Source organism: Tympanuchus pallidicinctus, unplaced genomic scaffold, assembly GCF_026119805.1.
Source record: "Tympanuchus pallidicinctus isolate F22 unplaced genomic scaffold, pur_lepc_1.0 scaffold4, whole genome shotgun sequence".
Classification (NCBI taxonomy): domain Eukaryota; kingdom Metazoa; phylum Chordata; class Aves; order Galliformes; family Phasianidae; genus Tympanuchus; species Tympanuchus pallidicinctus.
In genome coordinates this window covers 34,046,857-34,072,938 of record NW_026294758.1, presented here as the reverse complement: position 1 = coordinate 34,072,938, position 26,082 = coordinate 34,046,857, and the positions used below count along the sequence as shown (strand labels likewise).

Genomic DNA, 26,082 nt, shown 5'->3' with positions numbered 1-26,082 from the left:
TGCTGAGCCCTCATGAGGTTCACGTGAACCTTTCTTATTAAGCCTGTGTAAGTCCCTTTGGATGGTTCTTCTGTTGTATCAACTGCACTGCTCAGAATCAGAGAATCAAAATTACATAACAGCTTGGGTTGGAAGGGACCTCAAGGATTCATCAAGCTGCAACCCCATTGCTGCATGCAGGGCCACCAACCTCCATATCTAATACTAGATCAGGCTGCCTGAGCCCCATCCAACTCAGCCTTGAACACCTGCAGGGATGGGGCATCCATAACCTCTCTGGGCACTCTGTTCCAGAACCTCACTACTCTCTTGGTAAAAAACTTAAGATTGGTCAGATTGGTCTCATCTGCAAATGTGCTGAGAGTACCCTCGACCTCAGTGTCTACGTAACAGATTAAGATGCTGAAGAGCACAGGACCCAAGAAGGGCCCTGGAAGACATCACTCTTCACTGGTCTCCCCCTGGACATTGAGCGATTGACCGCAACCCTATGGCTGTGACATCCAACCAATTCAGCTGAACAGTCCAACCTTCAAATCTGTACTTTTCCAATTTAGAAATAAGAAGGTGGTATGGGACCATGTCAAAGCCTTTGCATAAGTCCTGGAATACCTGACACCAGGTGCCCTTACTTTGGCTAGTGATGCCATCACTTCAACATAGAAGGCCATCAGATCAGTCAGGCATGATCTGCCCTTGGAGAAACCACACTGGCTGTCTCATATCAACTCCTCATTCTGTGCGTGCTTTAACATAGCTTTCAGGAATACCTGCTCCATGATACCCCCCAGCCACAGACGTGAGGCTCACTGGCCAATAGTTTCCTGGGTCTTTCTTTCTCCTTTCTCAAAAATAGCAGCGATGTTTCCCTTTCTCCAGTCACCAGGTACTTCTCCTAATAGCCATAACTTTTCAAATATGATGGAGAGTGTTTTGGCAACCTCACTGGACAGTTCCTTCTGGACCCTCACTGGACCCTGGAATGCAAGCCATCAGGCCCCATAGACATGCAGATGTTCAATCTCATGAGGCACTCTCTGACCTGATGTGATCTTACAGTAAGAGTATTTTGCACACCTGACCCTTACCTAGAGGTTTAGGGACACGAATGACATGAAAAGCTGAGCTGCCAGTGAAGACTGAGGCAAAGAACTCATTGAGCACTTCAGCCTTCTCCAGGCCTGCTGCAGACTTCTTTCCCTTCTCATTCATCAGAGAGGAACACACTTTTTGGCCTGTCTCTTCTAACAAATGTACCTATAGAAATGCTTTCTGTTATTTTTCATATCCCTTATGAAGTTCAGTTCCACGTTGGTTTTCCTTATCACACCTCTTTATGCCCATATGGAATCCCAGTATTCTTCTCAGGCCACCCTTTTGTCTATACTTTTCCTTCTTTTCCCACAATTTGATCAGCAGCTCCTTGCTCAGTCATGCTATTTTCCTGCCTCCTCTGCTTGACTTCTTCTGCTGGAGGAGGATCACTCATATGCTCTCAGAAAATTGACTTTAAAAGATCCTGTATCTCTAAGGACAGTTTCCCAGGGAATACTATCCACTAATTCCTTAAGCAGCCTGAAGTTTGACATGCCCATAATCCTAAAGATCACTACTTCAACAAGGGCATTTTTGCTACACCCCAGAACACCTCAAATCTTAACCTCTTTAATGATTCTTCTCTAATGAAAGACCTCTTTTAATTAAATTAATTAAACCTCTTTAATGAGTCTTCTGCACTGTTGAGCACCAAGTGCAGTAACACTGGTTCATATCTCCAATACTTGGATCAGGAAGTTACTTCAACAAACTCCAGGGGTCTCCTGGATTTCATGCTTTATTGCTTTCCCAGAAGATATGTAGGTGGTTGAAATCCCCCATCAGGATGAGATCCTGCAAGCACAATGCTTCTTGCTGGAGCAAGAAGGCTCACACCCAATAGGTTAAAAATGACAATAGATTTGTCATTTCCTAAAGTTTAAATCCTATTGCTAAAATGAAGTATTTGTCACATCCACAAGAAAAGTAGATTCTTCAGGTGACCACCATCTTCTTCTAATTCACCCAGATGATTTTGCTCAAATTAAGCACACTACATAAGCCATATAGTTCAGAAAGTAGAATTCAGTCTTCATACTGTTTCAACAATCCAATTTGTTGACCTAACAGACACCATTTTATTAACACATAAAATCCATCAATATTAAGTAATGCACTAAACACACTCTTTGCTTTGTGAACTTTGTGAATGTGAAGCAAAGTTCAAGAAAAACGTTCCCAAGACAAATAGAGAAAAACTGAAGAATCACACAGATTGGAATAGACCTTTAAGATCACCAAGTCCAAACATCAACCCGACCTAAGTCCCATTATCCTTAATGACACATTCAATGTCTCTTAAGTAAAAGCGATATCAACTCTACCACTTCCTTTGGCAGCCTGTTCCTATGTTTGACAACCATCTCCATTGAGAAGTTTTTCACTAGTATCCAGTGTAAACCTGCCTGATGCTTGAGTACACCAAGGTGCAACTTGAGACCATTTTCTCGGATTCTATCACTTGTCACCTAAGAAAAGACACTGACATCTACATAACTGCAAGCTCCTTTCAGGCAGGCAGCAGAATGATTAGATCTCCCCTCCCTCTTCAGACTGAACAACCACACTGCCCTCAGTCACACATCATATGTCTTGTTTCTTAGCTCCTTCACAAGTTTTGTTGTTCTCTGAAGAGGTTCCAGCAATTCTATATTCTTCTTGTAGTAAGGAGCTCTAAACTGGACATGCCTTTAACACTTCATTCACGAAAAAGAACCAGCCTTCCAGGACTCCTTTGCCATTCAGTACTACTCTGAAAGGGATTCTAGCAAACAAGTCTCAAATTAGGCCAAAACCTGTCATCTGGAAATCCAGTGTAGCATTTCTGTGAACCACTTTTTTAGTTGTACACATTTGCAGCTGCCACAAGGCGGCAATGGAGCTATGCAGAAGAAAATTATCATATAATTCCTTGACTCTTATTTTAGGAATTACTAAAAGCTTATACCATTCAAGAGATGCTACCTGTATGAGTTGATTATGTTTACGTATTGTAACTGTATGCTTTCAACACAAATTTTGCCCCTTTCCTTATACAAAAATAAGGATTTCTGTATTTTACATATTTTCTTAATGCTGTAATATTATTTGCCATACTTAAATTATTCTTTTTTTTTTTTTTTTTTAACTCACTAATTATAAATACATGAAAGAATATTTTTTCATGCATTTGCTAGATGGTATTGAACAGAAAATGCACATAATGCTAATTAAAAATAAACAAAGTAAGTATTTTGCTAACAGTAAACCCTGTACTAGCATAAAAATGATATTTAAAGCTGTCAAAATATTTTGACACATATGGATGGACTAAAAAGAAATAATTCTAAATAAGTCTGATACTGTGAAGTCTGTGTAATCAGACTACAATTAGGAAATTATGTGAAAAGTATATTCCACATTCATGCCAATTGACAAATGTATGAGTGTCAGACTTACTCTGTAACCAGGGTCTTCCACTAGATCACAAGAGGCAGTGTTAACATTTGTGTGCCACATTGTCTCTTTGATGCTGCAGCCATACATGAATACATTCTTTTTACGAGAGTGACCGTGATAATCGCAGTAAACCTGCAATTAATCATACGTCAAAATAAAGACAAGGAACAAAAAATTTAAAAATCTTTATCCTTTTACTGCATTTGTATTTTCACTATTGAACGTTTCAAAAAATTAGGAACAAAACTCCTTATATACCTTCATATTGTGAAGAAAAGGTTCCTAAGAAATATTTGACCTTCTAGCAACAAAAACAGATTCAGACTTAAAAGTTTCCAGAAGACTAATTCACTAAGTCAATTTTTAAAGTTTGATACAGCATACAAAATCCTATTAAAGTGCTTATTTAGCAAAACAGCTATATAGACAAAATTTGAAAGATTCTTGAGATTGCTTATGCAGACATACTCACCAGAGGTAAACGCTTTATAGCAGCCAGATATTGCAGTAAGCCTTTAGCATGGTAAATTGTGGGATGCAGATCTGGATTTGGGTTTTGCCACTGTCTGTTTAAATCTTCTCCACTTAAAGAGCAACGGTGGCTATTAGGGGGTGGGGGATGAAAAACATAAGTTGTACAATTTTTTTTGTATTACCTTGTTGCTTTTCAGTAAGACTCCCTTCTTACCTCAAGTTTTCCTTATCACTACAGACTTCCTTGTCACTACAGACTTGGTAAGAAACAATTTTCAGTTTTCTGACATTGCAATTAATAAAAAAGTTTGAGGCATTTTTGTTTTTTCCTTTCAAGTTGTGTTACAGAAAATCTAAAAATAAATCACGTCTTATATGAAGTGTTTTGTAATCTTGCCTGCGCATTGATGAAACTGAAGCCTTGTGACTCTACTAAATGCTAGTTCAAAGTAATTAATTGCAAATACATGGTACCTTTACAGCTCTGGTTCACTGGCTTCTGTCACAAAAATAATCTCAATCTGATATATAAGACTTGTAACATGAAGTGATTAGGAAGCAACTTGCTACTAAGAGAACAAGAAGAAAACAAAAAAAAAAAGCAGCAAACAAAGATCATCTCTGTACTCAGTGAACTTTCACTAATAACTTCTCAGATAGCAGATATTTATATTTCTACAATTATCTAAGGTATATTTGTCTTTACATTATGTCTGATGGGATAGATTCCTCCGCTGACTTTGTGTTAGATTTTCAATTACAGCCTGAATTATTTAATTTCAAATGTTCAGTTATATTCATACTTTTTCCTATATAAGGGCAGGTTGTATTCAAATCTATAACCAGCTTGACCGTGAGAGACAATTAAACTAATTTCAAATCACTGAAAGATAAATAACTGAGAATACTTTTTAAAATCTCTGAATTCATGAAACTGCACCTGCCTCTTAAGCCAAAAAACAGGAAACAAAAAATGAAAAGTGAGGTCTAGCAATCTTGTAATTTTCTTGTAATTAAATATTGCATGGCATAGGGATTAATTTAGATATTTAACTTTTAAATTACAGGTGCAAAGATTAAGTATTACAGGTTAAATATTTGTGAGTAAAAACTTATGCTTACTTCCCATTGATGACACCATCTGGATTGAGCATGGGAATAATTTTGAAAATGTAAGACTCTCGTAAACTTTGGGCACTTGGGTTATTACTCATAAGATATTCCAGTGTTCCTTTCATAACCCAGCTTGCATTCGTTTCTCCAGGATGTACACGAGCAGATAGGAAAATATAAGGACGATTCCCTACAAGAAGCATGCAGAGAAGTTGCAAAACAAGATAATTAAGCACCCTGCTAACTGAAAACAGACAGTAGCCTGCTTCATTTATTACTGTGTGAAATAGATTATTTAAAAGTTCTTTTTCAAAATATTCAAATAAATGGGGAATGCTTGCCAGAATTTTGCTATATGGACTGCTAATTGTTGAATTCTCACAATACGGTTTTAAATTCAATCCAAGACATGAGCATAATAAGCTCAACCTGGTGATTATGGCATGATAAGTTTGATGTCTTTTTTTTTTCCCCAGCAGAAAATAAAAGTTTGAGGAATGCTGAGCAAGTTCAAAAATAGCTTAGATCTAACTATAGATTTGGCTCCAAAATGTATTTTCTTTTTGACAAGCAAATATTTTTAACTTTTGGAGAAAAAAAATAACTCAAAATTGACATACTCCTTTCCAAGGAGGGTTGACTGCAAAATGTTACACGCAGAAAACATTTATCAACTGATTTAATACTTGAAAGAAGACACTTATAAATATTCTTATTGGACTACCACAAGAATTTTTAATTAGGAAACTAATGTTGGATATTAACCCCCTTTCATGTGGTACATAAATGTTAGGCATTTTTTTTTTACTTTTTTGTTTTTTACATTTTTATAATTTTTACATTAAATTACTATTTTTACAATGCACAATAGTTAGTACCCCATTTTTTTTTCTATGTATTTTCTACATTATTTTCAGTTGCTGAGAAAGAAAAATCATACTTACTGAATTGACAGATATGTTCATAGTAACTCGATTCTGGCATGGCTGTAATAGTGACTACATGACATGTGTTGCCAGCCAGAGTCTCACAGAGAGCATCTTGTCGAAAATATATCTGTTGAGGGTTATGCATAGATTCCAACTTCTGAAGATGCATCTTCATCAGAAATATAATGAAAAAGAACATCAAATCTTTTGCAATCATTTATGACAACCTATTCCATGTCCTGTTTAATCCTTTTTTTTTTTTTTAATCTTTGTAAACAATGTCAAAGTTTCCATTATAACTCTGAACATCAAATACCATTCTCTGTATATCTAACAAACTGAATACCTTTCTTTATGTAGCCTGTTTCTTCAACTGTTTTGAGGAAGAAGGCACAGAGTATAAGCTTTTCATTTTCTTCTAGATTATACTATAAGGGTATATGGAAGGTGAGCACATCTGCTTCATTTAAGTTACCTGATTGAAGACGTTTCCAGGGCAGAAGAAGATAACAAAACTTGACCCAAAAATCAGGAACAAAAAGAGATAAACAGGGGAGACAAAATATAACACAAACAATGTCAAAGATCAATTGCCTCCAGGCACTAACTGATCAGCCAGAAAACTACAGCAAAGCTTCAGCAAGTGCTGGCTGGACTAGATACTGAGTTTCAGTAGCCAGTGTAGGCAGGGTGATCAGGCGTACAGACACACACAGGCTGGTAGCTGGAAGGAACTGCAGTGATGATGGTGTGTGTGCATTCATGTGCTAGAAAGCATCCAGCTGCACTAGCCTCCAAGCAGAAGGTCTATACAGTGGGCAAGAGGGACCAGAATATTGCACAGACAGATGGCAGGTTTTGCTTGGTGCAAATGTATGTATGCTTGTGAATCTAGTGAAGGAGGATGTCTGCACTGCTAAAGCAATCTTTACCAGCTGAAGACAAAGAAAGGGAGTTGAGTGTCCACACTTGGGATTTAAGTAAGTTTTGGTAGAATGTTATATGTGAGTGCCAGTCTGTTCCACGCTGGTGGGTGGGTGGCTGTCTGTTTGTCTCTTTCAGAATTACACACTTAGCTTTGAAATTACTGATTGAAAGTACAAACAGGTTATCTGCAGCCAAATCCATCAATCTGGGCTGGGTTCTGTATAGTTTTCCAGTCAATTACAATTTATTATTCTCAGGAAAACCTTTGAAAGTAATATGATTTTTTTAATTTTTTTTCCCAGCTACTGTTCCTTAGAATAACCCTCACTCCTTGCCAATCTAAATACTAATATTTTACGAACATCCTCAATTTTAATCTCTCAGCATTTTGAACTTTACAGAAAGAAGTAAAAATTCACTAATGAATGCTCATATACCAGATTGTCCTAAAGTAGAGATATTTATGTAATATATCACAATCTTCTCACCTTCAATGTTGAGTACGTATAGGGATAATGGTAAGCAAAGTAGCAGACATCATCTTTATGTTGAAAAGTCACTGTAAATGTAATTGTGTAATAAGATTTTCCTTTCTGACCCCCAGCAGCAATTGAACTTCTTGAAAAATGATTCCTAAGAGTACAATTAAGATAATAAACACACAAGAATACTATTCATTATCATTGATTATTTTTAACACACACACACACACACACACAGAGGAACAAAATTTTAAGGGATTTTATTTCTCTTCTTTGTTTATCCAGGTTAAATCTACTACTTCCCACAATCTGGAAAGAAACTTCACGATAGCAGGAATACACATATACCACATTAGAAAGATATGAATACACAAACAAACAAAAAGAAGCAAGCAGCTGTTAACCAAGAAAGGTTGCAAAATTAAATGCTGTATTTTCTCATCCTATGTTTTTTAAGATTGTTCTAGAATGACTGCACCATGTAAAACAAAAGACAAAACACAAATATCACTTAGTGAATACTACTGGATATCACCATTAATGTTTGAGCGTGTATGTGTGCAACCTAAACAGGTTCTCTAGAGTAGTAGGCAATATCTGATGAAAGATGAATTACTTAAGCATTAGCTGTGTGCTAAAAAAAAAAAACAAACAACAAAAACAAGATTCTATATATTCTGTTCACTTCTGTTACGCTCCGTAGTAACTGAGAAATAAAAATGTATTCAAAACCAAACTGCTAAAATATAATCATCTAAAGTCAGAAGCAATCATTTTTCTTCAAAATTTCTAGCTATACTAATCTTAAAAGTAGAAGTGTTGTTGTATGTTTGATGGGCATACTTACTTATAGTAACAAATATCTGCCCCAACACGAGTCCAAGAAGGTCGAGAATTTAGTGCCTCCTGAACAGAATACATAAGTGGCTGCATACCTTAAAGGAAAAATGCATCTCATTTTAATGCTTTACCTTCAACAAGATCTTATCAGAAACAGAGCACATCAGTATTTTTACATAAGTCTACAAACTAGCTATGCTCATTTATTAACAGACTATATTCATACAAATATTTAGATGCCTTTCCTTCTCAAGTGTGACTCTCTTTTCCTATCAATTGGACAACTCTGAGATGGTCTTCATCTACTTTCACTTCTTAAAATATACATCTTTTCAGGTGGTTTTAATACATTAGCTGTCATTCTCTACCTGTGCTGGTCAACAGGCCTCAGTGGTGTCATTCCCACAAGAATTTTACGACACACTGTAGCTGCAGCCACCAGGAGAATTGTTTTGTTTTGGCTTCACTCACAACAAAAACTTATTTTAGAAATAATGGCTGGTGTTTTCAGATACCCTTTTTTTCTTTTTAATGGATATTTGTCAAAACATTCTCTAGTAGTCCTGGTTAAAAAAATATGATCTGTAAAAAAACATGAATGTACCGATTCCCAGGAAGACTGAGGGGAGAGGAGGAACGGACCAGATGAGCTGGCTAGTCCAGATACTTTTCTATATGCTTCTTCTCAAAGAATGGGAAATATATCTTACCGTAGTTAAACTGACTGTTTGACTTTTCACAGTTGATGATGTTAAAACGGTAACCGATGCCTGTTTTCATTCCACTGACTTCAAAGTAAAACCACTGATGATAATGATTGCTATTTATATCTGAGTTCAGAATTAGATCATACTCGTTTCTGAAGATTAACAAGAAGAAATAAATCTCTTTTTAAAAAAAAAAACAGAAAATGGAAGGTCCTGCACATAAAAAGAATAGCTGAAATATCTTACTTTCTAATCTGAATGACTTTGCGCAGGTTTCCAGACTCAAATTTGGAATTAAACTTCAAAACATCCACTTCTTCAGGTACTGAACAACTAAGGGTAAAAAAAAAATAAAAAAAAAAAAGGCCAAAATAAATAAAACAGATTTGACTCAAACAAACTCGTAAAGTTGATTTTCAATCCATACTTGATAATTATAAAATTATTTTGAGTCTTTCCATAAGTACTGTTTTCAGCAGGGTAAAAACTTACCTGGAATTGTCGAGGTCATACACAACTCTGTCTATAATATCATTTTGATGAATTAGTCTTTCAATGTCTTGACATATTTTTGTCCTAAAGTAAAAGGAGATTCTCATTCAAATTGTTGCATGCTGTTTCCAATTACAAAAGAGAAATTACCTCAAAGAAAACTGAAAGAAATTAACATGAAGACAGTGAGACAGATTTCATAAGAGACCTAAGCCTCAATCCTGCTTATGTGCACAAGCTGTAGTGTTCTTAATTTTAAACACCTGCATTCACAGCTGACTGATTTTATGTATGCAAGACAACTGAGTTTTCATGCACACAACCCACTGAATTGTACTTCATGAAAAAAAAAAAAAAGCACCACTTCATAATTTATAGTAGAAGCAGGAATTACTCAAATATTATTTATGTTAATGCTTTAATCTAGGACAGCACTTCATAATATTAGTAACTTACTTGAGTCCTATCATAACTAAAATTTAGTTTTACATAGTATGTCGTGCAGTGAGCGTGTTAATGCACTAGCTTTTCACCTCTGGAGATCTATGTTCATTTATCGACTAGGTAACAAATAAGAATGAATTTGGTGATGTCAATCAAATGTCAGGTGTATGTTTATCCAGATCATAAAACCATTGCACAACTGGCAGTATCTAGGTCCTGGTTTGGAAAAGTAAGAATGTTTTGCAGTTCAAGAATGAAATATAGTAGCAGAGCTGTGTGGGAAAGCTTGCACAGCACCTGCAATAAGAAGAAAAGGAGGCAGATTAACAATGAAGAATACAGAAACAGAGATGTAAAGTATGTTCAGGTTGGAAATTCTCCATTTAATTAAACTAAATATTGTTGAGGTAAGTTAAAAAGAACGATAAGTGGAGAACACTCGCACTTCACTAAGTTAAGAGTAACTGGAAAAGTAAGCAAGACACAAGTCCAATATACTGTCATAATAACAAAAATGCTGACTCACCAAGATCTATCACAGCAGGTTCAGTTCAAGGCAGAATACAGATTTCTGATCTTACACAAATCATTAGCTCTCAATATGCTTCAGTTTTAAAGAGTAAATAATGATTCTTACTATCAAAAGAGCTTTGCCAGAAAGAAATCCATTTATGAATAACAGACATTCAAATATCAGAAAAAAGGAAAAAATAGTATTTAAGATACATACAAAAAGAAAAATTCATAGGCACCAAGAAGTCAAAAGAAAAACTATTTTAAAATAGTTAAACGAAAAATTTTCTTAATATGTAGATCTTCATCTTGAGTCAGAAATCACCTATCTTGTTCCCAGACAACTTAATCTAGCTTAAAGATAAGCAGTTAGAGATTTTTTTCCTACATGAAATAGTACTTTCTATAGCAGTTTATATTATGTCATTAGAGTTTCAAGTTTCTCAGTCATTTCACCAGAAAGTTTGATTTTACAACATGCTTAAAAATCAGATAAATCATTTTAATTATATAGCCTAGTTTTTAATCACTCTTATGGCCTCATCAATATGTAAAGTGATGATAAATCAATAAATGTAAATATAATAAATCTCACATAAATGGTTCAATTTCAGGTAAAAGCTGAAAGCTTTCAACCTAATAATGAAGCAAGTGGGAAGATCTGCCATCACATTTTGCAAAAATGCTCCTGTGACTTTACAGTAATGTAGTCCTATGCATATGAGCCAGCTCTTCATACCATCTCTGCAAATTGTTCTTACTAGTCACATTCATCATAGTTGTGTTGACATGTTTATTCTGTCTTTCTGCAGATCTAACAAAAACTGTATCCTCAGCACTAAATTTTGCTCCATTGCAGACATTAAAAAAAACCAGTTGAAAGTATTAATAGAATAATTTTCCCACTGCAGTTTGCTTAAAAAAAAAAAAAAAGTTTTTTACCACAGGAAAGAGAAGAACTAAAGTATCCTTCAACTTTTAAATGGCCTATATTTGCTAAGACCTGAAGGGAACACTCAGGTGTCTCTATTCAAAAATACTAACCCTGAACACATCAACTGGTTAGTGTATAGTTATTTCCCAGCTCCTCCAGAAGGATGACAAAGAGAAGGAATTGCATTCACATACATTAGACTCCATACTTAACTTACAGACAACACAGAAAAACCTTCAAGAAAAAGAGGTAATACTGTCAGTGCACCTTCATGTCTTGGTTTATTTTTAAAATACACACAATTCCTTGCTAAGTATGATATTATGTAGTTAAACACAAGCTGGAAAGCACGACATCTCTTGCGTTCGCCTTCTGTTTTGAAATATTAAAATGTGCAATTTGAGTTTGGATTTTTTTATTTTTTTTTTAAATTGTTTTTAAATACAGACTACAAGATCTGGATGAGAGGATGAAAGGGACACAGATAGGAAGATTACAAAGTAAACAGTATTTAGAAATTGTAACTACTGAATTAGAATTGTATATTAAGGATTCTGTTGTTGTTGACTTTGCACTGATATCTACTTAGCTTTCTTTTTTTTTTTCCCCCCACTGAAAGTAGTTTTAGATACAAAAGTGAAAATTGTACACATGCCTGTTAATCTTAGCCTAAAGATTATTTTTTCAAGGAAGACATTGACAACAAAAGAAGTACAGTAACTTACCTTTGCACTCCATAAGGCCTTTCCAAGATAGGCTCCTTAAAGGGGGGTGGAATATGGCCAAAATAATCAGGATAGGCCACTTCTGAATATTCAGGAATAGATTTTGTGGTTTTCACCATTTCTATATAAAGATCGCAGTCATGAACAGGAGATACATCAGAAACCTCAAGCTCCACTTGTTCCCCTGATGAACTAGATTTGGTATCCTCCTCCTCTGATTCCACTCCTGTGCAGCAGAATTTCCCAAGATGGACAGATGATCCTTCAAAAAGGCTATTTCCACAGGGTGAAACATGTTCACAAGTTTTACTACAAGCAAGTGGGGTGAGGCTAGTTTTGTTTTCTTTTTTTATAACACACTCTGTAGCATAGTACTGATCATTTTCTGCAGTGTTTTGCAGACTGATTCTGTCCAAGCCTTTCACAATTTCTTGGCTCAGACTCTCGCATGATGGAAGCAGATTCCTTCGAACATTTTGCCGAAGTAAGCTACTGTCTTTGATACTATCTTTCTTTGGTAGTTCCAGAAAAGCTGGCCTTCTATTATATTCCTCTGTCAGTAATGGATTGCTCTCCTTCAAAGAAATTCCTATCACTGATGGATCTGTTTCAGCTGAGAACTCCTCTCCTGCTGTAGGAACCACAATAGGTCCACCCAGATTTGCATCAGGCACAAAAGGCTTTGGTTCCTTGGATACTAAATCACATTCCTTAAAATACAAATTTTAAAAATATGTTAAAAAAAATAGACAAGCAATTTATCAGAAAAAAAAAGTCAAGTGAATACCATTCACCAGATGTTACAACTAGCTAACGCCAATAGGTGCACAGTACACTTCATCAAAAATATCTCATATCCTTCCTTCTTATTTTACTATCTGCTGTGTGTAATAATCAGACATTGTTTAAATATTTATATCTGCCTGCTATCCCTTTCTCAGTCAGAATAAAGTAACACAGAACATTAAGCAAAATAATTCACTATATAGCCCCCCACACAAAGCTCTAAAACTATAAATTGTCTCTCCCTTTCTTAACTAGAGTAGCTATCCACTAAAACAAACAAACAAAAACACATCAAAATGCATTCCAGTTCCTCACAGTAAAAACTGCACTGAGAATCATGTACTTTACCTGAAAGTTTTCAGTAAGTTCTGGGAAAAATTGCTCATACATTTTCAATTCTTCTAAGGGTCGTCCCAGTTCCTGTCTAGGTTTCAGTTTATTAATATCAGTTTCAATATCATCATTCTGAAAAATAAAGAGAACAAATTAGTCTTGCTTCTAGGATTAATGAACGTCTAAAATATCAGTGTGATATTAGTAATATTAGTAAAATTAGTAAAAAAAAAAAGTGTTACTCAGGTTTTTCTTCTTTCATGGCCATTTAAGAGTGGGATATCACTATTTTAAAACTAGTTGAGTTGTGCGTTTCATCATAAGACTTTAAAAGCAGCTTCATTTTAGTGGTAGGTCTAAACCTCTATTTTAGTAGAAACATCATAAATAGAACAACCTTCTTGCTTTCACCCAAATGCATTATGCACAGATTACACTTTACATGAGATCTACACATAACCTGACAAAACCTGCAAAATGTGGAGATTTCATCCGACTTGCAGTGACAAATGTATAAATGGAGGAAAATACTCCTTGCAACATCTCATGAGTGCCTTGAATAGAAGTTCTCATTGCAGCCCATAGACAGATAATTCAACCAACTCCCAAATATACGTAACATAAAAATGTAGAATAAGACTGCTCTGAATAAGCATCCGTTCACATCCTTATTGGAACGGGGAGAAGAAAAAGCCCTTCCAAAAGCATAAAGCAGTGTAGAGATTAAATCTACCTCTACAGCTGGCTGAACTTTAAAGTTACCTTACTGAAGCACTGACTTAGCCAATCTCATTCCAGAATAAGGGAAAAACTTAGAGCATGTCTTACAAATTGCATTGTGTAGGTAATTGTGAAGTGAGGGCTAGGAGATATTCAAGTAGAGAGCACAATGCTGCAGAAAGACTTGCAGTGTCTTGCACCTGCAAACAATGCTGCAGGGTTCACAGACACTTTTTGCAGTGTTCTGCTCCACTGTACTCAAGTCACATTAAGTGCGGAGGAAATATGGTTAAGAAAAAATCTTGAGGCAAATTGAGCAACAAAGGCTGGCATTCTCAAGGAAATTCTAAGTTTCAGCACATATTTTAATTTCACAAATTGCCCCGAAAACCTTCTCAACATTATCACAGTATGTAAATCTATGGCTGTATAAACAATTAAAAAAATTTTAAAAGTAATAATAACAACAAAATGCGATGCCTCCTTTATGCCCATTAGTTTTGTCTCATACCAACCTTAAAATTTTGGTCCTTGTCATCTTCAGTTTCAATTTCTGATTCTGTTTCAGTATCATCGTTGTCATCACTTTCATCTACCACATCATCCACTACAATATGAAAAGTTTTTGTAAGGCAGATTACACATTTAAACCAATAGATACACTTGAAAAAAAGGTGTTTTTTTTTCCTTTCTAGTTACCAGTTGATTTTAAAAAGTCATCAGGTCCCATAAAGCCTTGCAAATATTAATAATTATCACCAGATTTATAAAACAAAACAAAAAAGAACCAACACCAACAAAATGTTTGTATGATAATTCTGCAGACTCCATTTAGGACATTTCATTCCAGTTTAAATCAGAACAAAAATCTTTGGCTTAAAGCAAAACCAAAGCTTCCACCCCCAAAAACATAAAATAGAACATGACCTTCAGAATTATTTTACAGTGCAGATGTATGGCATGACTTGAGCTCAGCACAAAACAAGACTCTGAAACCTTTTCCCAGTACTTATGAGCATGTCCAAAAAAATCTGAGGTTCTTAGCACCTTTCAGTCATGCCAGTTGGTACTAACCAGTGAAGTGTGGTACAAAGTGCTTCGTACACAATTTTTGACAAGCCCAGAAGAATCTAATATTAACTAACGAGAAATCAAAAACTTATCACTAGAAACCAGCAAGGAAAATACTGAAGGTGAGTGGTCACTGCACCTGTGTAACAAAGGCTGGGAATGAAATCTTACTCCCTAAAAATACAGCAAGACGTTATTTTCTAGACATCTGAAATTACTGATCAACTTCTAACTTAGTTAGAAACTAAAATAACTTCTGTGGATTTTACAACAGTTCTAGATCTCTTGCTACTCTGAAAGCAAAACTCTAAACACTTGTAGCCTGAGTCATTCCTATACAAACCCTGAATAAATATTCATCTTCTTCCACGCTGTTATTACACTTTATTTTAGAAAATACTGTCAATAAGAAAACACTAAAAAAGCTAACTTCACCTCTTTATTTTGGAGCAACTTCCCCACAGCAACTTCATTATTTGCTTACTCCAATACTAAGCTGTTTTCCTGTATCTGAAAATGCACTAAACATTAACTATCCCAAAATAACAAGAGGTAAGCACAATAGGGTGAACGTATTTCTTTCAAGGCACCATGCAAACATTTTACAGATGAGTGATGCCTAGAAGACTGCAGCAGTCCAAGAAAGCAGTTCTACTTTTCTCATCATGTAAAAGAAGGAAGAAACACAATGATTTAAAATCAATACTTTGATTTAAAATCAAATACATGTTAATCTAAATTCTGTACATTCAGTTTATCAGAATAAATAAAAGTTAGTAATACTGTATTACATTTCACATTGAATATATATAAGTTAAAAAGAGAGTCTAGGTAAGTTCAGAGATGAATACACACAGTTGATGTTTGACACTTCAGAGCTTGATGAACATTTTAGATTTTGATCACACTTTATTTCCTATTTTTATGTATCACCAGAAACATAACCACATATACATAGACAAAACTGTCATCAGTTAAAGGTTAACATTAGAAATTGTTGCTCCACACTAAGAGCCACAGAATCTTTGTTAGCAGAGAAGAATCTCATCAGAGCCTAGGTTTTAGCAGAGAAAAATCACAAATAAATTCAGTTGATTACACTTTGTAAACAGGAGTGTTAGACATTTTCAAAGGAAAAACATTACAAAATTACCATACCATCAGGAGGCAAACTGTACATTTGAGCCACAGGACCACTGGAAGGAATAACTGGGAGTTGGAAGTGAAAAGCACTTTTAATAGTTGGTAAAGGAAGACGATTTTTAGGAAAACATTTTCTCATTATTAGGCTGGATGTGTTGACAAGTGGATCAAGAGTTCTTACTGCAAGGCACTCCTATTAAAAGAAAAATAATGAAGAAATGAGCATCTCACAAACCGGTAGTAAATTTCATTAGTTTCTAAAATCCACTCCTAACAGCTAAAATATTTTGCTAGAAATTAACTTAAAAATATCTATGTGCCTCTTTTCAAGGAGAATTTCTGTCAACCCAGATTCATCTTTTCAAAATGCAGACTTAAAAATGAAGACTCCTTTTTATAATAAATAAAATCAAGACTCCTCCCAGAAACAATCGTGTCTGAGTAACAGTAAATATAAATTTCATCCTGTATCTTTGACTTCTACTATAGGTAAAGAAAACTACCATTGCCTTCACAATCAGGAGTGAACATGAATATCAGAAAAAAAAACAATAAATTCAAAGTCAGAATATGTTTCTAATTCCTAAGAGACAAAAAGAACAAGAACAGCAACGACAGAAAAGAGAAACTTACTTGTGAAGTGTTATAAAGAATTTTCATCCCATTTGCATCAATGAATGCTTTTCTTCCCAATTTGATGTTTGTTACACTCTTAATGCACTGTAAAACTCCTTTACGTATCAGCATATATCTGTGTCGACTATCATGACGGTGCCAATCAACGTAAATTGTTAAAAGCATGTGTACGTATCCTCTATCTACTGCTCTCCTGGCATTTGTTTCTTTATTAAAAAAAAAGAGGAAAGTAAATTAAAAACTCAGCAATTACTCCAATATTGTTACATCTTCAGCAATACTTTCCTATCTTTAAGTGATTTTTTACACAAGGTACTGAACTACTTCATCGAAGGCATTACTTCAGCCACACTTGGCAGTGCATTATATCAAAGTAATAATCAAAATTCTAGCAAGTTTGTTTCCATATTTTCAAAACATTTCTTAGAAGCCTTATTTCCTCTGTGATTGTCAGTATTGCCAAACTTTTAACTAACTCATTCTAAGCCACAAATACATCAGCCATGGAAGAGAACTTTTTGTTTAACTACTTTTATAGTCAGGAAGTATACATATCAAAGTGTATAACAGAATATATAATGGGCAAAATATTATTAATAAAGAAGTGATTAGGAAAATTTCCATACGTATTTCTACATTGTTAAAATGAATCCAGTATCCAGAATCTAGTATCTAGTTATTCTTGCTCCAAGATGGAAATAAAGTTGATAATTTTCAGACTGCTTTTTTTTTTTTTTTTTTAATAATTAAAATCCAAATTAGAACGTGAGTTTGGAAAAAAGTACTAGAAAAACCTTAACTAGAACATACAATATAATTAAGTATCATTTTAAAGAGCAAGCACAGGAAATACTACTCCAATGAAAACCAACTAAATGATCAGCTCTAATATCCTATACTTCCTTCTTCAGAATAATATTCCAAGTAATTTCTACAGCTTATCAGAAGAACAATGTGGATTACACAGAAAGGTAACTGTAAGGCAATGTCAGATAGCAAATTTTAAAAAAATGTTTATCCAAACATAGTGTAAGCACAGCAGGTAAAACAAACTTCCCTGCTGTTTGTAATCCGTGTGGTACTGCAGCAATAATCACTCACAAAAACACCTGAACCCCAAATACAACACATGAATTGGGTAATCAGTTTGCCAGCTGCACTCTACACACCAGAAATTCATAAATATTTCTTTTCCTGAATTTCCCCAAGAGGAACCCCCATATTAGTAAACACACAAATCCGTAACACCTAAGCATCACTCTGATCAAACCCAAGAGAATTCAGTACTGCATAATAAGCAGCACAGTCTTTTCCTCTTGTATGTCTGAAATAGTCTTCTGAAAATATAAGCATGCTTTAGCTCTTACCAAACTCTACTAGAACAACTAAGAATGCTGTATCTTTTATGGAATAATGTTTTTAATCCCTTGTCAGTTATAACCTGGTACAAAATCAACAGCGATGGCATTTGTCAGTTATCCACTGCCATCAGCCAACACAGCCAGTGTCTGAGAACAGGTCATTGTTTTGTTACCCCTGGTAGCACTTCATGGACATCACCAACAGGCTTATCTTTAACATCCTGTTTATCAGAAAGGTACAGAAAGAAACTCTATTTTTCCCTGGCATCCAATAGATATTTTCAAATATTTGTATGAAGAAGATCATATGAGACAAGCTATAGATCTCTTGTCTTAAGAGCTGAGGGGAATGAATACAAAAGGCTATTTCTCCATCTTGCATCCAGACCAATTCTGTAGAAGTTGTGCAACATTTCTGCTGCAAAACTGTAGAAACAGTAGCTAATATATATACACACCAAAGAAAAATTGTACCAGAGACTGGAGATAAAACTCTAACTTTATTTTTGAATGTCATATCCATTACTTTGTTTTGGCCATAGACTTAGTACTAATTCTACTATTTTTTCTATATAAGCACACATCTATACGTTTATACACATACGTATATCCCAACTAGACAAATAGTTTCTTGTAGTCAAAAACTTACTTGATTTTAGCAATGCAGCAAGTGTGTCTAAAGCAACCCTGTCAACATAACAAGAACAGTCAAACAACAAACAGCTGGTGAACTTCATCTACAACATTGCAAAGCTATATTAAAAAAAAAAAAAAAAAAAGTACAGCTAACAGATTTCTTTAGCATCTACCTAAATGTTTTCCTGGTTGCGTTATATCACAGACTTGGCCTTACAATTTTCGTTTTATTAAAATATCTTTTTTATATCTGAAATCTGATGGTGAAATTTTAAAAAATCACACTATATAAGCGCTCATTCTGCAAGAAACAGTATTAAGTGGCAATGCAATCTTTATGAGCTATATTTCAATCGATACCTCTAAGATCTATGTTTTTATATTAGCAGTAGAGTAAGTATTTTGTAAAATAAAAGACACTGCTTTAGAAAACCATCAGACAAAATGGGCAGTTTATGAATATAGGGGCGTACTGCTCATCAATCTGTACTACAGTAAAAGATCACACAAGGTTTTTTTGCACATTAACATCTTGTCTCAACTCACTCAAGATGTACAACTAGAAAACTTACATACTTATTTTTACCCTCTTTGTAAGGATAGACTTCACACATCTGAACTCAGGCTATAAACAAGGATATCAAGATTACTCACATCATGGAATAGTAAGTTCATGTGTTTAATTTTAGCTGGGGCTTAAAGGGGTAGTGCTTGTTTTTTTAAACATACTCCACTGACCACAAGTATCATCTGTTTTAGATAACATAACACAGAATATGAACAACAATAAGTTATTATTTTGTTAAGCAGAGAAAAAATTAGTTTTCGCACAGGTATGCGTTTAGAACCTTTCCTAGTATGTAATGAAAAGGCTATTTTCAGTAAGATACACTTACTTGTTTTTATCCTAACTTCTCCATACCCACATTCCCTTGCACACACCCAAAAAAAAAAAAAAACCACCACCACCAACAACAAAAAAAAAACCCACCCACAAAAAAGGATAAGTTTAGAATAAAATACCTAAAATACCTAATGCCACCATTTCAAAGTACCCAAAGAATTTTATTTGTTTTTACATCCTATTTATCCTGGCAGATGATGGTGCTTATTAATTGCTTTAATGTAGTACACAAAATCCTGGTACACTAATGCAACCCTAAATCACAAAGAAGATTTGGGAGCCAATTCAACAGACAAAAATTGATGGGATTGTCCTGATCAGTTTGTTCTTATATCAGGATAGCAGGTAGCACATGTACAGCTTGCTTGCAGGAATACTGGAGGTAAAAAATAACATTTGTACTCTTTTACATGGATGGTAACCAGACAATAAAATATTCTGCGTTACTCTACTGGATAAAACAGTCAGCTTTGTAGCTCTCCTTCTCAAATCTTTTCAAATCACAAATGTAAGTTGCAGCTGATATCTCTAATATTCCTGCTCATTAAAGAATTTGAAACATGTAAAAGTTTGTTTCAAATACTATACAAAGAAACATTACTTACTTCATAAGGCTAGTGTTCTTTTTACTAAAAGGTCCAATGATCTTAAACATCAGTTCAACCACTCCGTTCTTTCCTAAGGACACTGCATTTACAGCTGGAAGTTAAAAAACAACAACAACAACAACATTTTAATACAATACAACAAGAAAGGCAAAAGAAAATCAATATACTCAAACTAGCATCCGGGCAATTACACTCCGAAACACAGAATGCTCATCACAACTTGACGCTACTATTCACACAATCACTGTACAGACCCAATCCTTATAAAACTTTCAAAATAAAAAAACAAAATAAACAAAATATATTACTGCTTTACAGATAAAATCAAACACTATTCCTAGTGCATGCTTCTGATTCCTTTGTTACTAAGATAAATCACTGAAATGATTTTTTCTTTATGGAAAAAAATATTTCCACATTTTATTGAGACACCACGCTATCTAAAATTTTGAGACTACTAGGATCTATGATTTGATAATTTCTTTTAGCACCAGGTTAAACAGGTTTACACACCAGTATCTGAAAGTCAAGCATTTGCTGTAAAAGACAAAAATGCCAACCAGCATTGCCCCACTTAATCTTTCCTGAACCAAATGTTCTGCATGCAGATTTTCAGAAAATAAAAAATAATAATAATAGAGTGAGAAAGGCACTAATTAAGAGAATAGTACTGAGATTGTTGTTCAAGGAACGCACACTGCATAGCCTATACAAGCACAGGAATTAAATTGCCAAATAAGCTCAGTAAGACACAGTCCTAGCAAAATAAGATGACCGCAACTAAGTAGAGAGAAAACATAATAAATGCTGCATTTGTGAAATTCAGTACTTGAAGCAACTTGCAAAGTCATCATCACTAGCAGCACTACTATAATACTGTTAAGTTAATTAAAATTAGCACTCCATTCTAGCAGCAAGCAGAAAGAACCCTTATGTAATGCTACCCAGCAAACTGAAATAAACTACTACTTTTCCTGCTTGTAAAGGGTGAGAAATACAGAAAGATAGATAGGATCTTAGCAGAATCTGAAACAGAGACTCCTATGTTCAGGCTAAAGTAAGTTTTTACCTAAGCTACATGATTAGTTCTATTAACTTTTCCCATTTAAAAGTATTTCACCTCATTACCTTACAGCTCAAAGGAAACAAAGCTTCCACACAAAGTATTGGGTCTTTACAAATTCTACATGCTAATCTTAGAGGGCATCAAGTCAACTCTCTCTGAGGAATGTGATTATGTTTTCACCTTCAGACATGCATTTAAAAGGCTAAATGGCCATTTCAAGCGAAACAGAAAAATCTTCAGCACATTTGAGGAGAGGTAGAGTAAGAACCACCCTATTTTCACTACTTCCTACTATCCACACAAACAAACCACTCTATTTTCACCACTTCCTACTATCCATACAAACAAACCACTCTATTTTCACCACTTCCTACTATCCACACAGACAATCAATTAGGCTTTTATGGAATAGTATTAGTTCAACTGTAGGACAGATACACAGAAAACAAGGGAAAGCTTAAATAGAAGTAAATTCCTAATTTAACTTAGCAGCCATGAATTAAAGTAAAAATACAGTGAAAAGCAAAAACTCATGACATGTATAGAAGTATTTTTGCATGTACAATGTGAGCATTCCTGGTTCAGATAATAAAGTGTCAGCATTTATGCCATCAAGTTGCATATAGTTCATTACATGAGTTAAACTCGCTGTACACTGAACAAAAAAACAAAGATATGCAAGAAGAATACATATGCTTCATAGATTTGACTAGACCTTTAAGCAAGCTGAGAATATAAAAATCAAATTCTTGGGTAACATAGTGACTAACCATTTAACAAGTATTCAGATGCTATATTTTAACCATGTCTGTGTAAAAAAAAAAAAAAAAAAAAAAAAAAAAAATGGAATCACAAGGGAAAGAGTGATCTGCAGTACTTACAGTTAGTTGAATAAACTCTTAACACTTGAAGACATGGCAATATTAGCCTATGGTTCTGCAAATTCTGCTTCACTAAATTCAATGTTATGTTCAGGGCACCATTAATTCTCACTTTCATGCCAATCTTTTTGTCTGACATAAAAAAAAAAAAAATCAGATCAATCAAATCAGTTTTGAAATTATCATTAAAATATGAAAGTTAAACGAACTGTCAATTCTTTCAAGAGACAACTTAACTCTGCATGTCTATTTTTATAAATTTTTCCTCCCCTCTAATCTAGTCCTCCTTTTTTTCTCCTCAACCACCTCTGAGTACATGGATGCTTTGACAGTAAAAAAGGGGAAAAAAATTATTATGTTTCCACTACAAAACTGCGAAGTTACTTAAATGTGTTCATTATTACCTTTTGGACCAACTTTTGCAAGAAGGGTATGAAGAAGCACCATTAATTCTTCGTTTGGTGGAGATTCTTTGCTTGCATTCAAAAGCAGCTGCAACAAGATCTGTGTCCCTCCTTTGGTGACCAAGATGCTTGCTCTCCGACCACCACCTGGTAATCACAACTCATTTGAGGCTGTCATAGCCAAAGAATAGTTAAATATCTAAACTATAATTATCAGAAAAAAAGACTTGCAATAGCAATGCCTGTAGCAATATTTTCTTCAAAGGTTACTGCATAAGTGTAAATGCACGCTTATCTTGGACTTATAGCAACAGAAATTACTTATGGATGAAAGAGTATTTGAAAAGTCACTTCATTCTTTATGTATTTTTGATTGTCCCAAAGCACAGAATGCATATAGTCTTAGCAAACTTCAGGGGGAAATAAATAAACTAATAAACAATTCTGCAGAAGAACGTGAGAGTACAATCACTGTTTGTTAATAAACACTTACCAACTGAGACTAATTCAATGAGGATATTCAATATATTTAGAATAGTTTGAGGATCTCTTGTATTCTGCAACAGAAATCAGACATATTTCTTTGCTTGATTTAGAAATCTTGTATTGTCTTAGATATCTGAAGCTCAAAGAAAATTTTTCACAAAAAAATCAAACAGAACATCAAATGTTACTGCCCTTATAACCATCCTACCTTATTTTAACCATAAAACCCACTAATATCTATTTCTTAATATGACACATTAACAGAAATATTTGAGAAAAAAAGGGGAGAGAAATAATGAAGTATTAAGTACAATGCTTCAAGACCCTACCTAATCATTATAATTCTTTGAAAAAATCAAGTATTAGAGATAAAGAAGAATAACTACATATTTAATAATACCAAACCTAATTATAATACGAAAACCTGAAACATCCAAGTAAACAAAGAGATTTAAAGGTTTTACCTCTAGGGTTGACAGGATAACTTCTATTGCACTGGAACCCTTAGAAGTCATCTCCTTCTTGGTTTTTTCTGTCAGTGAGAAAGAGGCAGTTTTTGTTTCAATGTATTAGCTACTGTAGTGATTCGTATTATACTATTAGACATTGTTGTCTTCAGATAGAACATAAAATTTAAGACATTCTGAAAAGTGAAGATAGCCTGAAAAGCACCAGCAATAAACAATAGTTGAAAGACAAAGTAAGAAGCAGAGCAAAAGCAGCTGCAACTCAATACAAGTTCAATTCAGAATCATTTATGATGGGTGCTCTGAAAGTAATGCCTCCTATCCATTATGCCCACGACATCACAAGTGGATGCTTATGGTATGGCAGTGGAGCAGAACCTTCCCACCAATATTCTGTTACATTTTGTTGCTGTGTGACAGATGGAAGCAGAGGGGCAGTGTGACAAAATGGTGCCTGACATGGAAGTGTGTATGAAGCAAAGGTGTGTCACTGAATTCCTCCATGTGGAAAAAATAATGCTGACTGATACTTGCTGAGTATGGAGACCAAACAGTGGATGTGAGTACAGTGGGTGGTGTGTTCCAGCAGTAGTGACAGCAGAACATCTCCACCAATAGCACATTTTTATGAGTGTGGCATGCAGGCTCTTGCTCATCAATGGTAAAAATGCTGAAAAATAGTATTTTGTAGCTGAGAATTTCCTCTTCACACAGTATTATTGTGCTCTTTATATCTGTTGTCATTTCCATGGAAGTAAATAGGATGCAACTTCAGTATATTAGTCTACTGTGGTAACACATCACCTCCCAGCAGTATTAAAACTAAAAATGAATCATTTTAAAAGTAAATAACTTATTTTTCATATGAAGATATTCTTCCAAGTATCAGTTTTGATCCTCTCACTATGAGAAAGATACTGAGGCCCTGGAGCATGCCCACAGAAGAGCAACAAAGCTGTGAAGGATCTGGAGACCAAGTCTTGTGGGGAGCAGCTGAGGAAACTGGCATTGTTCAGTCTCGAGATGAGGATGCACAGAGGAAACCTTACTGCCCTCTACAATTACGTCCTTCAATGAAAGGAGGAGGAGAGGATACGGGGGTCCATCATAACCAGTAGCAGAACTAAAGGTAATGACTTTAAGTTACAGCAGGAGAAGTTCGGGTTGGATATTCGGAAAAATTTCTTCCCAGAAGGAGTGGTGAGGTGTTGAAACAGACTGCTCAGAGACATGGTGGAGTCACCATTTCTGGAGATGTTAAGGAAACATGTAGATGTGGCACTTAGGAACATGATTAGTGGGTACACTGGTGATATGTAGACAGCTTAACCAGATGATCTCTAATTCTAAAAAAAGATAATCTCTTTTTCCAACTTTAATGATTCTATGATTTATTAAAAGAAGAACACTTTCTTTTATATCAGTTTACCTGGAGCAGCTAAATATTTTACCATGTATCACATACAACAGTATCAAGTTAAGTGTCCTTACAATTAAACTTATTACTTAAATAACTGCGCATATATATATTATACTTTATGTACAATATAAATTACAAAAAATATGCTGTACTGACAATACAAAATGTATTCAGTGTAACCAGTACTATACCAGATAACATTAAGCATGGTCTCAGAAAAATCCATCACAGAAACAGATAGATAATAAAGCTCAGCAAGTAGAAGCAAAAATTAAAAGTCCAGCAAGTGAGAAACAGAAGGAGGAAGGCTCAAAGGGAAAACTATTAGAAAGAAAAAACTCAATTGTTTACCCTGACTCTGGACCAAATGAAGGATCTTTGCAGTAACATATCTGGCATTATCTGCTTCTCCCAATACAGAGTCCAAATTGATCTTCTCCAGCTGTGACAGCAAAGACATAGTCCGAGAACTGGTAGAAACACTAAAAGAAAGATTTTTTTATCTTCATTTATATATTAACAGTAAGCATGTTATCAAATACTAGATCAGAAAATAAATAAAAACCAAATACCCACAACAACAACAGAAAAACCCAAACACTAAAAGCAGAAGTCCCAGAAGTCCCATGTGAAGAGTACACAGCACATCTACTTTCCTCCTGTAGTTTATACTGATTGGAAAACAGGTGTACTTCTTCACACAAGGGCTGCTCCAAAAGTGTCCTAACTGTTATACTGCTCCATGACCTACAAGTAGGTGCTGGTGGTAATGCAACAGCCTTTGAACATTCCCACCAATATTATGTTACACTTTGTTGCCATGCAACCAATGGCAACAGAGAGGCAGTCTGAAACAGAAGTGTGTATGAAGCAAAGGTGGGTAATACACGTAGAAAAAACACAGTTCAAAACCCACTGATGCTCATCAGTGTTTACTGAACATCTGTGGAGACCAACTAGTGGGTGTAAGCATAATGAAGAGGTGAGTGGAGTGTATTAGCAGTGACAGAAGCAAAATTGACGGCTCCTGGCAGTTTCTATGACTA

The 26,082-nt window shown here is 34.9% G+C and overlaps 1 protein-coding gene across 12 annotated transcripts in view; it reads right to left on the bottom strand.

The window, feature by feature from the left end:
- Positions 1-26,082, bottom strand: part of AGTPBP1 (ATP/GTP binding carboxypeptidase 1) — a 67,787-nt gene that overhangs the window by 18,074 nt on the left and 23,631 nt on the right. For 11 of the 12 annotated variants that reach the window (XR_008210689.1, XR_008210690.1, XM_052701594.1 and 8 more), the window contains 21 exons: positions 25,388-25,518; positions 23,614-23,681; positions 23,157-23,220; positions 22,664-22,810; positions 22,260-22,391; positions 20,310-20,403; positions 18,814-18,851; positions 16,801-17,009; positions 16,183-16,360; positions 14,469-14,560; positions 13,249-13,365; positions 12,115-12,824; positions 9,499-9,582; positions 9,253-9,339; positions 9,010-9,158; positions 8,307-8,394; positions 7,466-7,610; positions 6,066-6,219; positions 5,131-5,311; positions 4,007-4,136; positions 3,535-3,666 (listed from right to left, as the gene is read on the bottom strand). Coding sequence is in view for 10 of the 12 variants with exons in the window: in XM_052701594.1 (XP_052557554.1) it covers positions 3,535-3,666; positions 4,007-4,136; positions 5,131-5,311; positions 6,066-6,219; positions 7,466-7,610; positions 8,307-8,394; positions 9,010-9,158; positions 9,253-9,339; positions 9,499-9,582; positions 12,115-12,824; positions 13,249-13,365; positions 14,469-14,560; positions 16,183-16,360; positions 16,801-17,009; positions 18,814-18,851; positions 20,310-20,403; positions 22,260-22,391; positions 22,664-22,810; positions 23,157-23,220; positions 23,614-23,681; positions 25,388-25,518 (3,130 nt within the window). In the remaining 2 variants the exon portion in view is untranslated. Of the gene's footprint in view, positions 1-3,534; positions 3,667-4,006; positions 4,137-5,130; positions 5,312-6,065; positions 6,220-7,465; positions 7,611-8,306; positions 8,395-9,009; positions 9,159-9,252; positions 9,340-9,498; positions 9,583-12,114; positions 12,825-13,248; positions 13,366-14,468; positions 14,561-16,182; positions 16,361-16,800; positions 17,010-18,813; positions 18,852-20,309; positions 20,404-22,259; positions 22,392-22,663; positions 22,811-23,156; positions 23,221-23,613; positions 23,682-25,375; positions 25,519-26,082 lie in introns of those variants that run through there. The other variant, XM_052701596.1, reaches the window with a different exon arrangement.